The sequence below is a fragment of the Acomys russatus genome, chromosome 11 (genome assembly GCF_903995435.1).
Source record: "Acomys russatus chromosome 11, mAcoRus1.1, whole genome shotgun sequence".
NCBI lineage: Eukaryota > Metazoa > Chordata > Mammalia > Rodentia > Muridae > Acomys > Acomys russatus.
The window spans coordinates 52,157,782-52,171,198 of NC_067147.1; the positions used below are offsets into that span (position 1 = coordinate 52,157,782).

The 13,417-nt window shown below is 51.2% G+C and overlaps 1 protein-coding gene across 1 annotated transcript; it reads right to left on the minus strand.

Annotated features, from left to right (window-relative positions):
• Positions 1 to 6,718: 6,718 nt before the first annotated feature.
• On the minus strand, positions 6,719 to 13,204 carry Lrrc75b (leucine rich repeat containing 75B). Its single transcript, XM_051153219.1, has 4 exons — positions 13,040 to 13,204; positions 10,606 to 10,734; positions 9,282 to 9,382; positions 6,719 to 7,282 (listed from the first exon to the last, which is right to left on the minus strand). The coding sequence occupies exons 1-4, from the start codon at positions 13,202 to 13,204 to the stop codon at positions 6,760 to 6,762; spliced, it is 918 nt and encodes a 305-aa protein (XP_051009176.1). The 3' UTR covers positions 6,719 to 6,759.
• Positions 13,205 to 13,417: the final 213 nt, after the last annotated feature.

The window sequence follows — 13,417 nt, forward strand, 5'->3', positions numbered from 1 at the left end:
TATTGAGAGACTTGGGAGCAGTTAGTCCTATGTGAGCTGTCTTTGCCAAACCTCTCCTGTCAGAGCTCGGGAAGAGGTGGGAGACTGTGGGTGTCAGGGCTGGTAGATGACTCTGGGGAAACACTGTTGTACAGACACAACAGGACTGACACACACAGTAACTCACAGAGACTGTGATAACATGCATAAGACCAGCACAGTTCAAACAAATTCCTACCACTGAGAAGGAAGGTAGATTTAGAAGTCCTACCCCTCACCATGAAGTTAGTTGCAGCTGGTGCCTTCTGGTCAAAGGGAAAATCAGTGTTGAGGGGTGCTTTACTGGGTTTTTGTTTTAATTTTAATTTTTGTTTTTGTTTTTAGAGAGACTGAATATGAGGCAGAGAATGTCTGGGAAGAGTTGACAAGGAGGAGGATATGACTAAAATACATTGGTTTTTTGTTTCTTTTTTTGGGGGGGGTGTCTTTGTTTTTCTAGACAAGGTTTCTCTGTGTAGCCTTTGCTGTCCTCGACTCACTTTGTAGACCAGGCTGTCCTTGAACTCACAGCAACCCACCTGCCTCTGCCTCCCAAGTGCTGGGATTAAAGGCATGAGCTACTACCGCCCGGCCATCAAAATACATTGTATGAAAAACAAACAAACAAAGTAAATATTGATGAAAAGGGGCTAGGGAGGCTGTGGAGATGCCTCAGTGTTTGAGAGCACTCTTTCAGAGGACCTGAGTTCAGTTCCCAACACCCACCCCTGGTAGATTACAATCATCTGTAACTAAATCTCTAAGCAGATCCAATAACACACACACACACACACACACACACACACACACACACACTAAAAATAAGCTTTGAAAATAAAAAAGCAGATATACTATGTGTCTTTGTTAGGTTCCTCTTGCTGTGATAAAACACCATGACCAGCAGGGCCAGCCTGGTCTACAAAGCGAGTCCAAGCCAGCCAGGACTACATAGTGAAACCTTGTCTTGAAAAACAAAAAGACAAAACAAACAAAAACACCACGACCAAAGCAGCTTGGGGAGGAAAAGGTTTACTTCAACTTACGTTTCCACAGTCCATGACTGAGGGAAGGCAGGGTGAGCACGCAATTAGAACAGGAACCTGGAGGCAGGAGCTGATGCAGAGGCCATGGAGGGTGCTGCTCACTGGCATGCTGCTCCTGGCTTAATCAGCCTGCTTTCTTACAGAACCCAGGACCACCAGCCCAGATTGGCACCACCCACAGTGTGTTGGATCGTTCCACATCAAGCTCTGGCTGTCCTGGAACTTACTCTACAGACCAGGCTGGCCTTAAACTCACAAAGATCCGCCTGTCTCTTCCTCCTGAGTGCTGGGATTAAAGGCATGTGCGCCACCACCACCAGGCTCTGGTGGGTATATTATCTCAACTAATTTTTTCTTCCCAAATGACTCTAGCTTGTATCAACTTGACATAGAACCTAGCCATTAATAATAATCTAGCTGGGCTGGAGAGATGGCTCAGATGTTAGGAGCGCTGCCTGCTCTTCCAAAGGCCCTGAGTTCAATTCCCGGCAACCACATGGTGGCTCACCACCATCTATAATGTGATCTGATGTCCTCTTCTAGTGTGCAGGTGTACATGGAGGCAGAACACTGTATAATAAATAAATAAATAAATCTTAAAATAATTATCATCATCATCATCATCTAGCGTTGATGTTAAGTATTGTGTGACTAATAAACATAAGGTAAGCACATTTCAGAAGAAGGATTATCACCAGGATGTAATAAAGGTTCAAATCAAGGGTCCATAGCAGTCTTTTATGCTCCCAATATTAAGTCTTCAGAAAGTACAAAGCAAAAAGTGGTAGACCATCAGTAAGAGACAGACAAATGCACAATTACAGTCAGAGACGTCACTATTCCCTCCCAACAGATAAAACAAACAGGCAGGAAATCAGTAAGCATAGTTCAGACTTAAACAATGCTACCCACCACCTTGACTTTGATTAGCACTTAGCAATTGCCCAACAGCACTGGAATATACATTCTTTACGAGCACAGACATTTACCAGTTATCGGCCATATAATGGGCTGTGAAACTAGCCAATAAATTCAAGCAGTACAAAGCCACGCTGCATTCTCAGACAATGGTGAAATCAAATTAAAAACCACAGGGCCAGTGGGATAGGTTAGTGGGTAAAGGCTCCAGCTGTGCCAGCCTGGCATTCTGAGTTCAATTCCTAGAGTCCATGTAGATAGGGAAGGAGAAAACTAAGTCCATAAAGTTGTCTTCTGCCCTCCCCATGTGTGCCATGGACTGTGTTCCCATCCATCCCCTACACCACGCTATGTTAGTAATGTTTTCAGTTCGCAACTATAAACGGGAGGACCCAAAACCATGTACCCTGCTACTAAGACTGTGAAATTATATAAAGACCTTGAAGATCAGTGTGCCGCTTTTAAGTGTTAGAGATGTCCACTCTGTGACCTAGCCATTCTATTATGGGTGGGCTATGAACTGTAGCCCCTAAAGGCTCATATCCTGGTGGCCTGATTCACACAGCTGGTGGTGCTCCACAGAGCTGACTAGACCACCAGTGGGTTAATCCTTCACCGATGAGTTAGAGAATGGCTTTCCTTGAACATGTCTAGCCTTTCCTTAGGCCCAAGTGTACATGGCCGAGGGACCAAATGAATGTGGACAGACACCCCTGAAATAATGAACCAAAGTAAATCCTTCATCTCCTCACTTGTCCCCTTTAGGTGTTTTGTCATAGCAATGAAAGGCTGGTTAATATGCATGCCCAGGTGCTTACTCAGGAGAAATGAGATGTTGGTGCCACAACTAGCACACAAAATCTCATAGCAGCCTTGTCTGTCACCGCCAGGACCTAGAAACACCTGACTATCCATCAACATGCACAACTGTGGTACACCCATGGAATACTATTCACAAAGCAGTTCTTGATCCATGCAATAATACAGTGTCTCAAAGTGACTATGCTGTCTTTTTATTTTTAAAAAAAAAAGCTATGTAAACTAGTACATTTGAATGATCCCATGGACTGATGTAATCTAGAAAATATAAACTGATCTATGGGGGCAGAACACACACCACTGGAGAACACACACCACTGGTTTCTGAGAGGTAGGGGTGGAAGAGAGCGGTCAGCAGGGAACATAGCAAGCTTGGAGATAACAGACACATTTACTACCAAGGTTTTCATGGATGTGTAAATAGGACAAAACTATATTGCACACTTTAGATTTGTCACAGTGTGTTTGCCTTATTATGTGGCAATTTTATGGATGCTTACTACATAGCCAAGGCTGGCCCAGAGGCATGTACAACCACACCCAGCTCATAACTTGTTTTTTGTTTTTTTGTTTTTCTGTTTTAAAAAACAAACAGTATGCAGTTGGGAAGAAAGTACTGAAGGTTTTTGTTAGGGGAGATGACATTAGTGCTAATGACTGGCGACAATCTCCCAGGACAAGTGTGCTTTCTTTTCTACCCAAAGAAAACCTTGGTGCATCAGGAACCAGTTGCCCATCATTCTGGATTCTTAGAAAGATTGTGCTAGACGCAATGACACACGCCTTTCCTTCCAGCACTCAGAAGGCAGAAGCAAGGTAGGCTACACCACAAGACTGTAGCTAGCTAAATAAATAAATAAATAGGGAGCTGGGATACAGTCCATTAAAAAAGTATACGCCTAGTATGCTTCAGGCCCAGAGTCCAATTTTCAGAACTAAAATAGACAGATGAGACAGACAGACAGAAAAACGTGTGTTTCAGCCTAGCTCTTGCCAGACTTCAGCACACAAATGCACGCTGGCCTGTAGCCCTCATGTGGTAAGCTCCTGTCAAACCTCATGTCCTTCTCACTTCAGCAGGTCAAGGGATTTTTTTTTTTTTTTTTTTTTGGTTTTGGTTTTGGTGTTTCGAGACAAGGTTTCTCTGTGTAGCCTTGGCTGTCCTGGAGTCACTTTGTAGACCAGGCTGCCCTGGAACTCACAGCGATCCACCTGCCTCTGCCTCCCGAGTGCTGGGATTAAAGGCGTGTACCACCACGCCCAGACCAGAACAAGGGATTTTTGTACCTAGTTCCTAAGTGGACCATAGTACTGCTAGGAAGCGATGGGGTCGTTTGCCTCCAGGTCCACACGCACGTGAGCAAGGCCAGTGCCCTCTTCACCACCAAGCTGAGTGAAGCATGCTACAGGCTTGAATGCCTCCCTCAGAGTGTATGCACCAAAGCCCAACAGGTTTGAGGCATGATTTAGAGTGATTATGTTTGCAGGGCTCTTCCCTCACACGTGGGCGTCCTCATTGCCCCTTTCCTGCTCTCTGGCCATGTGATACATACAATGACACAGCAAGAAAGCCCTCGCCAGACCTCTTCTGTCTGCCTTTCCAGCCTTCAGAGCCACGAGCTAAGTAAACTTCTGTTGTTGTTAAATGACCAGGATGTGGTAATCTGTTACAGAGCCACAAAGACAAGGCACAGTCTTCACTTCTGGAAATCTCTGTCCCTGCCTGTGGTATCTCCCTCGCTACTAGTAGTCATGAGAATCCCTTGAGGGCCAGGCCTACTTGCGTAGCACCAAAGCCAACTTAGCCCACATCTCCAAAGCTGTCTCCGGAGCTGGCTCAGCTATTGCATCACTTGCCTCCGAAAGGTGGAGAAGTTGAGGCCATCTGCTGCCATCTGGCTTTGCCTAGAAACTGCCTGGGATGCCTGGCTCCAGTCCTGACACACCATCCTAAGAGGAGTCTCGCCGCACCACACTGTGCTTCTCAAGGTTTGTGGGCTGGCTTTAGATCAGCTGTGGGCAGAGTACGGAGGGCAGGGGAGGCTTGGGGCTTTGCTTTCCTACAGCAAGGACTTACAGGGAGAACTCGGTCTGGGCATGTGACGATGGGTTAGCAGTCTGCTGGGCCCAAAGCTGGCCCTCCCTCCCTTCCCTCAGCTGGCCCATACTGTATCCTGCTCTGCCTGGTTCCAGAAAGCCCAAACCCTTGTCCTGAGTGGTTAAGGCAAAGAGAAAAGTCCCACAACTCAAAGCCGTGTCTTTAAAACAAGAGGGAGGGGGCAGGGAATAATTCAAGACGAAACACTGAGTGCCAGGATCCAGGACAGCAAGTTCTATTTAACAAGAGGTTGGGAGGGGGATGAGAGGGGAGTTGGGTCCAAGACCCAAAGAGGTAGAAGACCTGGCCAGGTCCCCCAGCAAGTGCAAGGCAGGACAAGAGGCCCTGCGCTCTTCTCAAGTAATGGAGCATAAGGTGAAATCCTTTTCCTCACCTGTCCTCTTTCCCAGGCCTGAGTTCTGGTGGAATCCAGCTGTCTCTCTTCTTAGCCACAGTGGGCTGCACATGTGCTGGGACTGATGTTTCTTTTAATAATTTATTTAATTTTATTTTAGTGTGAGGGGTGTTGCCATTGGAACTGGTATTACAGACAGTTGTGAGCTGCCATATGGTGGCTGGGAATTGAACCCGGGCCCTTTGGAAGAACAGAGAGTGCTCTTAACCACTGAGCCATCTCTCCAGCCCCTGGGACTGATGTTTCATGGGTGTGGATATACTGTCCCTAGCCCACTTGGAGTCAGACAGGGAGGTGGGGACGGGTGTCGGAACTGGTGGGCCACAGGCACATGGGTCCAGCTGACACCAGCCTTTACCTTGACCCCAAGGCTTCCCTCTGTTACTTGGTCTCTCCACTGTCACCACACCTTTAAGTCTTGGCTCTATGAGAGGCCATAGGCCACTGGCTTCCCTACCCTGTGTTTCTCTGAGTCTCTTTCTTACTTGCCCTGCCTGTCTACTAGCTGGGCTAAAAACTAGTTTTCTAAATGAGGCCGTGGGGGGTGACCAGACATTAGGTTTCTAGTTGGAAAGCCATCTTGAGGGATTTTGGAAAGGAAGACAGTAACTCTCTATAGAGACACCCTTAGGTCTGTTCTGCCCTGAGAATTCCTGATGCTCTCTGGGCCCACCTCCACCCCTTACATGCTGTACGCGACCCCAGAACTAGAGAAAACACCACAGCTCTAGTCAGATGCATCTCCTCACCCTGCCAAAATGCTCACTCGGCCTGTAAGAAAGCCTGGGCACTAGAGCGAGGCAGAGTGGGCAAATCTGTGCCTGCTGAGAAACAAACACAAAGTCAAGCCCCTCAGATCCACTATGGCCGTGCCTTTGGTGGGCAGAGCCTTGTGCCCAGCCCAGTGCACATTAAAGGGCCCTGACTGCATTTGCTGTGGGGCCCCCATACAGAGCTCTTCCTGACTGTGCCTCCCAGCCTGCTCCCGTGAAGCTGCCTGCTCTGAGATCAGGTCCCCTCTGATAACTCCCAAGCCCACACCACTGAACCCATGACCCCTACACCTTGATTTCCATGGAGCCAAGAGAGCAAGAAGGGACATCGGCCTGGCCATGGGTCACCTACCCTGAGCAGGTGGGGGTCTTCCTACCTCTGCAACAGGCCTGGAGCTCAGTGAATCTGAAGTCTTGTGGTACAGAAAACCTGAGGTAAGGGATACTGTCGATTCCTGGAAGGTCTGGGCTATGGATGCTGGGGCCTCTCTTACTGGGTAAAGTGGAGGCCCTAGCCTGGGCTGGCTGGCCTGCCTCCCACGAAACCCTTTTCCTTCCACCTGCTTCACCCCAAGTTGAGCATTTTCACTGTCCCTCCATAGGATGACGTTGGGCCTCCAATACCTGCCTCTTAAAATACCTCAGTCAGTAGCAGTGAGCCAGATCAGTAGTAAGTCACCTGACACAACAGCCCTGAGGCTCTGGTCCCGGCTCTGTAGCTGCAGAGCCCCAGGTGGAGACAGTAGCAGTCCCAGCCATGCCACCCCCAGACTCGAGGTCCAGGCCCTCGTAGATGGTAGGGAGTGAGGTGTGCTGACTCAGCCGCCGTCGCAGGCCAACCAGCAGAGGCTGAGGAAGTGAGGACACGTCCACATTGTTACCCAGATCTACCCAGGCCAACACAGGGAATCTAGTGGTGTCCTTGATGGCCTCGGTGAGTTCTCGGGCAGCGGCTCTCGTCAGCCGATTGCCGTTGAGTAACAGCTGGGTGAGGCGGGGCAGCGCCGAGAGGCTGGGTAGCAGCAGATGCAGCAGCTCGTCGCTCAACTCCGTGAAGCTCAGGTCTAAGACCACTAGCTCAGCACCGTGGCTGCCCAGGTAGCGTGCTATGTGCTGCACATCTCGAGTTGATAGTGGGATGCCAGAAAGGTCCACGGTCTCCCCTACCAGCAGGGTCTTCTGGAGGCCGCTCTTGAGGCTATGGAGAGACGCAGGTGGGTGCATTTGAACTCAGGTCCAAGCCTAGGCAGGACCCTAGCCACTGCAGCCAAGTACCCAGGGCAACCTATCTCCTCTGGCCTGGCAAAGCCTGGTTTAAAATGCCACTTCTGGGACTGGAGAGATGGCTCAGCAGTCAAGAATACCTACTGCTCTTGCAGAGGGCCCAAGTTCAGGTCCTAGCACCCAACTGATGATTTAACAACCATATGTAACTTCACCCTCTAGCTTTCTCAGGCACCAAGTACATATACAGAGCACATACATGCATGCAGGGACAACATTCATATACTTTTTAAAAAAACATATCTTTTTAAAATCTGGTTTGTTTGTTTGTTTGTTTTTTCCTTCAAGACAGGGTTTCTCTGTGTAATTTTGGCAGTCCTAGACTTGCTTTGTAGACTAGGCTGGCCTCGAACCACCTGCCTCTGCAACCCGCCCCCCTCCCGAGTACTGGGATTAAAAGTATGTGCCACCACACCTGGCTTTTAACTCTATTTTTAAAGTTGCTGGCCAAAGGCAATGCTTAGAATCTTTCTGAGCTCAGTTTCCCCTCTGGTGAAATGGGGACAGGATTGTTGTAAAGGTTACATACATGAATTAAGTACAGAATATGTGGTACATATTATTATTATGCTTTCTGCCTCTGTTAATATTAATTATTTTCATGACAGCCCAAGGGTGTATAAGTGACGGCCCACTCCACAAAGGAACTATGAGAAGTAGAAAGGGTCTCTTGGCTGCACATCATTAAGAGGGGACCAGGAACCTAAATCATGGTGCTCTCTGACCCCTGAGCCTATGTTCTTTTTCCTGTGCCCCTCTGGAAGTTGCATCCTTTAAGAGAATGAAAAAACATGTAAAACAAAAACAAAACAAAAAAACACAACAACAACAAAGAGGATGAAAAACTTTGCCATAAACAGATATGGTATCATTCTGGTCCTCTTGGTGTTTGTGGGCTAGAGGTGAGACAAGCAGCAGTAGACGGGATGGGGTAGGTAGATACTGTGGCCTAAGGGACGTGTATGGGAGGCCTCCCTGTGTTATGCTGAAAGAGGCATTTGGAGACTGAGGAAGGGTGCCCGCAGGGCCCCTGGAACATTTTCCTTTCCCTCCTGCCCTTTATCCTCAGCACCATAGGGGAGACAGGACTGCTCTGGGTGGTGGGTTATGAAGAGCAGTGCAGGCATTGCCAGGGCCCCGCCTGCTATGGCAGGAAGCAACCTCATGGGTTCTGGATTCATCTGGGGCCCAACAGCAGGAGAATGAAACCTTTGGGTGCCAGAACTGGTTGTGGACTGACACTGTGTCACGAGGCTATGAGATAGTGACCAAAATGGGCGACCATAAGCAGAGAGCAAGCTCTCAGGAGGCCATGGACGTCTCTGCATCAAGAAGTCTGGAGCTGAGCCGGGCGTGGTGGCGCATGCCTTTAATCCTAGCACTCGGGAGGCAGAGGCAGGTGGATCTCTGTAGGTTCAAGGCCATCCTGGACTACAAAGTGAGTCCAGGACAGTCAAGGCTACACAGAGAAACCCTGTCTCGAAAAACCAAAAAAAAAAAAAAAAAAAAAAAAGAAGTCTGGAGCTGATGAATTCCCAAAAGGATGCAGGATGTTCCAGGAAGGAATGGCCTTAGGCAAGCTTCTTCCCTTCTCCTGACTTGGAGATTTTACCGAATGTACCTGGACAACAAGGAGGCACAAGCCCTGAAAGGGGGCTGGGATGGAGGGACCAGTGAGGGATAGTGAGTGACAGTGAGTGACACTGTCCTAGAAGAAATGGGAACTTACAGGGAGCATACAGCTTGGCTTAGGGACATCTGCTGCGGTGGGCCAGGGTGGCTGCCAAGGCTGGAGCCTTAATGTAGATGGGGCAAGGGAGCAACAACAGAGCGAGATTTTTTGCACACTTAGCTCTTAGAGAAGGGACCCCGAAAGACGACACATGCAAGGGCTGTAGCTGGGCTCTCCTTACCTGCTCTGGGGTTTCCTGTGGGGCTTTTTCTTGGAGTGAGGAGTGAGGTGGTAGATGAGCTGCCGACAGATCTTATCCGAGGACTTCCAGAGTTCGTGGTCCTACGGGGGGGGGGGGGGGGGGGCCAGGGACGCTGTGGTCAGGATGAGCGGAGCTTCCTGCCCTGGCTGTAGCCTGGCATACAGCCAGGAGAGGCTGCCTGCTGGGAGCTGGACAGGCTAGTCTGAGGCCCCGCAGTGCCCGTTGGGAGGAAAGCCTAGACAATGAGCCCTTGTCCGCTGTCCTCAGGCCTCAGGCCAGTAGCTCAAGCTATCAGCCGGCAGCTTGCCACCCTCAACACCCCCAGGGGACTTGCCACAAGGAGGAGGCCAGACCAGGCCCCTTGAGGGAGCCCTATTCCAGAGACGCCAGTCCCAGAGAATAGGAACAAGGTCAGCACACTCTTCCTGTTCATTCTTCGAGCTATGCGCCCCCAGCCGTGTGGGGCCTGGGTCTGGGCTGACAGGGCCAGTGCTGGGCCGGGGCTTGACGGTTTTTTACTGCACCACATGGCTTGCTCTCTCTTGGTCCTAACTATATACCCCAAAGAGGCCCGGCTTGGGGCAAAACACAAGGCATGCTCCAGTACCCAGAACATTCTTTTGTACTATTAGCAGCACCCAGAGCATGCAACATACACAGTGGCAGCAGATTAGGTGGCTATTGGGATGGCTGCAGACTAGCCAGCTGAGTACAGAACCCACAGTGGACACCCCCTCCCCTTATTTCATGACTGTTGCGGGGAGGCTCATTGGGTTTAAGCTTCTTGGGGACACGTGGCTGAGCACAGACATGCAGGCCAGTGCTGTGTCCATGTTCACAGGGGGACATCTGCAGGTGTTATCAGAACAGGGCCCAAGGAGGTAGAGGCTGCACGTCACAGGCTCCAACCTAGCATGGGGTACGGATTTGTTTGTGACTCAAGTTCCGGTGGAAGGGATTCAGTTACACCCCTGCCCCCCACCCCCATGCCCAAAGGTGTCCAGGTGGGATAGAGACCAGACCCTCAGCCTAGGGTGTCTCTCCTCCAACCCAAGAGCAAGAGTATATGGTTCTGGTAGTGGGTGTGTCAAGACAGGCTGTGTGTTCTGTGTCCCTATAGGCCTTCTGCACAGATGGGGTACACAGTGGGAAAACCTAAGAGTATGGTTTTTTTAAAGGGGGATCAGCAAGACAGTTCCCGCCTTTCCTAAAGCTGTTCTTGAGGAGAGACAGTGGCTTGCCTAAGGCCACCCAACAAGCATGAGAACCCAAGTCCCAAGGGGTCTGTGTCTTCTGAGCTTACCTTCTTGGGGCACTGCAGGTCCCGGGCCAGGTTCACCAGCAGGTCATGGGTGATTGGGTCCACCAGGTTAAGGAAAGTCACATTCCTGTAGAGGATGTCAGTGAGGAGGTTCCCTTCAAGCCCCAGGTCCTATGGGTGGTGAAGACTGAGTAAGTGGTCTATCCGTCAGGGCTTTCCTTCTCACCAGCACCCATGTTTCTAACGCTCTCCCCAGGGATAGCTGGAACTTCTCAACATACAGTGACAGCCAAGTGTGTGTGTGTGTGTGTGTGTGTGTGTGTGTGTGTGTGTGTGTGTGTGTAGGGGCATAGTAAGGCCTCAGGGGGGTGATTATCAGGCTACTCAGACAAGTTGTCATCTGGCTGTGACACCTTTCCCCTCTAATGACCTTGAATGCTGATGTCCCTAGCACTCCCTTAAGGGCCTTTGTCTCTCTCCTATCCCTGAGGTCCCCCAAACTGTGGCAGCCAACCTTTTTGCCTCAGGGAGTGATCTTCTTCCATATCATGTTCCCAAAGGCAGCTCTGCACCCAACCAGCTCACTTGCCAACCTTAGATCCCTTGCCAGAGTGCAGTAGCTCCCCCAACCCCCACCCCTGTCCCCCTAGCATCCTTTCCTTTTATCTCCAGCTCACTCAGTGAGTCTCTATTCTCCCACTGCTGTCGCTAAGGTTTGGACCTCGTACCTAGTCACCTTTGCCCAGGGTTCCTAGCCTTCCACAGTCATTCCTGGGATGCCAGGGCCACTCTGTGAGACACACCTAACCTTTATCCATCACTCCATTGGTGGAGACTAAGCCGTCAGAGACTTACAGAGGAGCCATGGCTCTATGGATTGGGCCATCACACTCTTCCCAGCCTACCAGAAACTTCTCCTCTTCGGGCAGACCCCAGAGTCAGGGCCCTGGCTTGGTACTGTTGCCTTCATCCCTTGGCCTTCCACCATCTGCAGCTATAGGCCTGATGTGAGACTGAACATCTCTGATTTCTTTTTATTTTTTTTTCAAGGTAGGGTCTCTGTGTGTGGCCCTGACCAGCTTGGAATTCGCTGTACGTATACCAGGCTGGCTCCCATATACTGGGATTAAAGGAATGCACACAAAGATGCCTTTAGAGGACACACAGGTGACCTATAAGCATCCGGCCTCCATGTGCCATCTTCTTCCCCGGTAGCCAGAGAAGGGAATGCCCTATGCCATGCTGAGCACACAGGAAGTCAGGCCAGGCAACAGGAACGCAACGGGCTGCAGTTACAGAGTCCCTACAGGTTATGAGGCTGAGCAGCTTCCTGGTTCTGCCTCAGACCTCAGCTTCAGGGATATGGATACGAGGAGGGGACTTAGCTCCTTTCTGAGCTTGGCTCCCTCCATGATGCTCTGAGGGCAAACGCAAGCTCCATCATCCCAGATCCTGTTTATATTTCCAATATGGTTCAAGCCACAGATGCCAAAAGGAGGGAGGCATGTGAGTCTAGACAGAGCCCCAGACAGCAGCCTACCTTCCACTGGCCTGGTCAGTGCCTCTTAAAGTGACAGCTCCAATTTTCCAGACTGCTGAGTCTACAGAGAGGACACCCAGTGGTGGAGGAAGAGCAGGATTGAAAAAGATCTCTCTCTCTTTTCAAATGCTCTAACAGCGAGCCACATCCCTAGACTCCTTTCTCAGTCTTCTGTCTGTGTCCCTTCGCACGGTTTCCCTAACTCTAAGCATCTACCTCCGTGGTGGGAGCAGCAGCTACTGCAGGAAATCAGGAAGCTGAATAGGAAATGATTTGCCCAGGGGGAGTGCTGAAACAGGCATCCCTGTCTCCTAGGGCAACTCTGGGCTCAGGATCTCTGACTAGGGTACCAAATGTGTCTCCCAAGGGCTCAGATGTGGCACTGCAGTGTACAAACGTGGTTATGTATACCCAGTGGACTCAAGCTGCCTGTTAGTGGGTGGTGCGCTGTGGCTTTGTCTACGCTGTCATGGTGTCTGTCTCCTGGCGCGCACCCGCAGACCATCTGGGCTGTGCATCCCAGGACGCTTTCTCCTGCATCTGATGCTACCTTTCTTGCTGCAGGATGGGGAGCTGCCCTCTTCCCATTGTCCTTCAGCATGAGATATCCCTACCCTCACCCACTCCAACTCTTGAGAAGGTCCAAATGCAGGCTCTTAGCTCCAGACTGTTGGTCCCTCAACACACACACCATACCACACTTCAAAATTTCAGTGCCCCAACATGCCAACCCCATCTTTGGCAAGCAATCCACCAGCCCCACTTGGCCCTCTCTTTAACCGCACCCTCCCTCCAGGCAAGAACCCACCGTGCGCGCCGCTAGGAACTCCTCCGCCCCCCGCCCCACCCCATCCCCACCCCCACCCCCCCCCAAGCCCACAACCCCGGCTCCTCTCTGACGCTCCCAATCCCGGGCCGCCCCTCTCTTTCTCTCGCCTGGCGCAGGAGGCGCAGCAGCTGCCGAGCGCGCTCCGGCCGCCGCTCGCGTAGCGTGGACTGGATCTCTCGCAGCCAGCGCACCCGGCGCTCGTAGGGCGCGGGCCCGGCGCCAGCCGCCGCAGGGGCATCTGCCTTTGCCCGCCGCCCCAGCCGCGCCCCCATGGCCGCCTCGGGCGGGCACTGGGAGGGTGGAAGGGAAGCGGGCTAGCTGCGCCTCGCCCCGCCCGGGATGCGCGGTATGGGCAGTGCCGGCTCTACGGCTGCGCGCCCAAGCGCTGGCCGCCAGCGTGGAGCCCAGGGTCACTCCTCTTTGGCAGAGGTTTCGCTGTCGAGGGCCCCGCCCGCGTAGGACCTGGCGTTTGGAGCTCTTCCCAG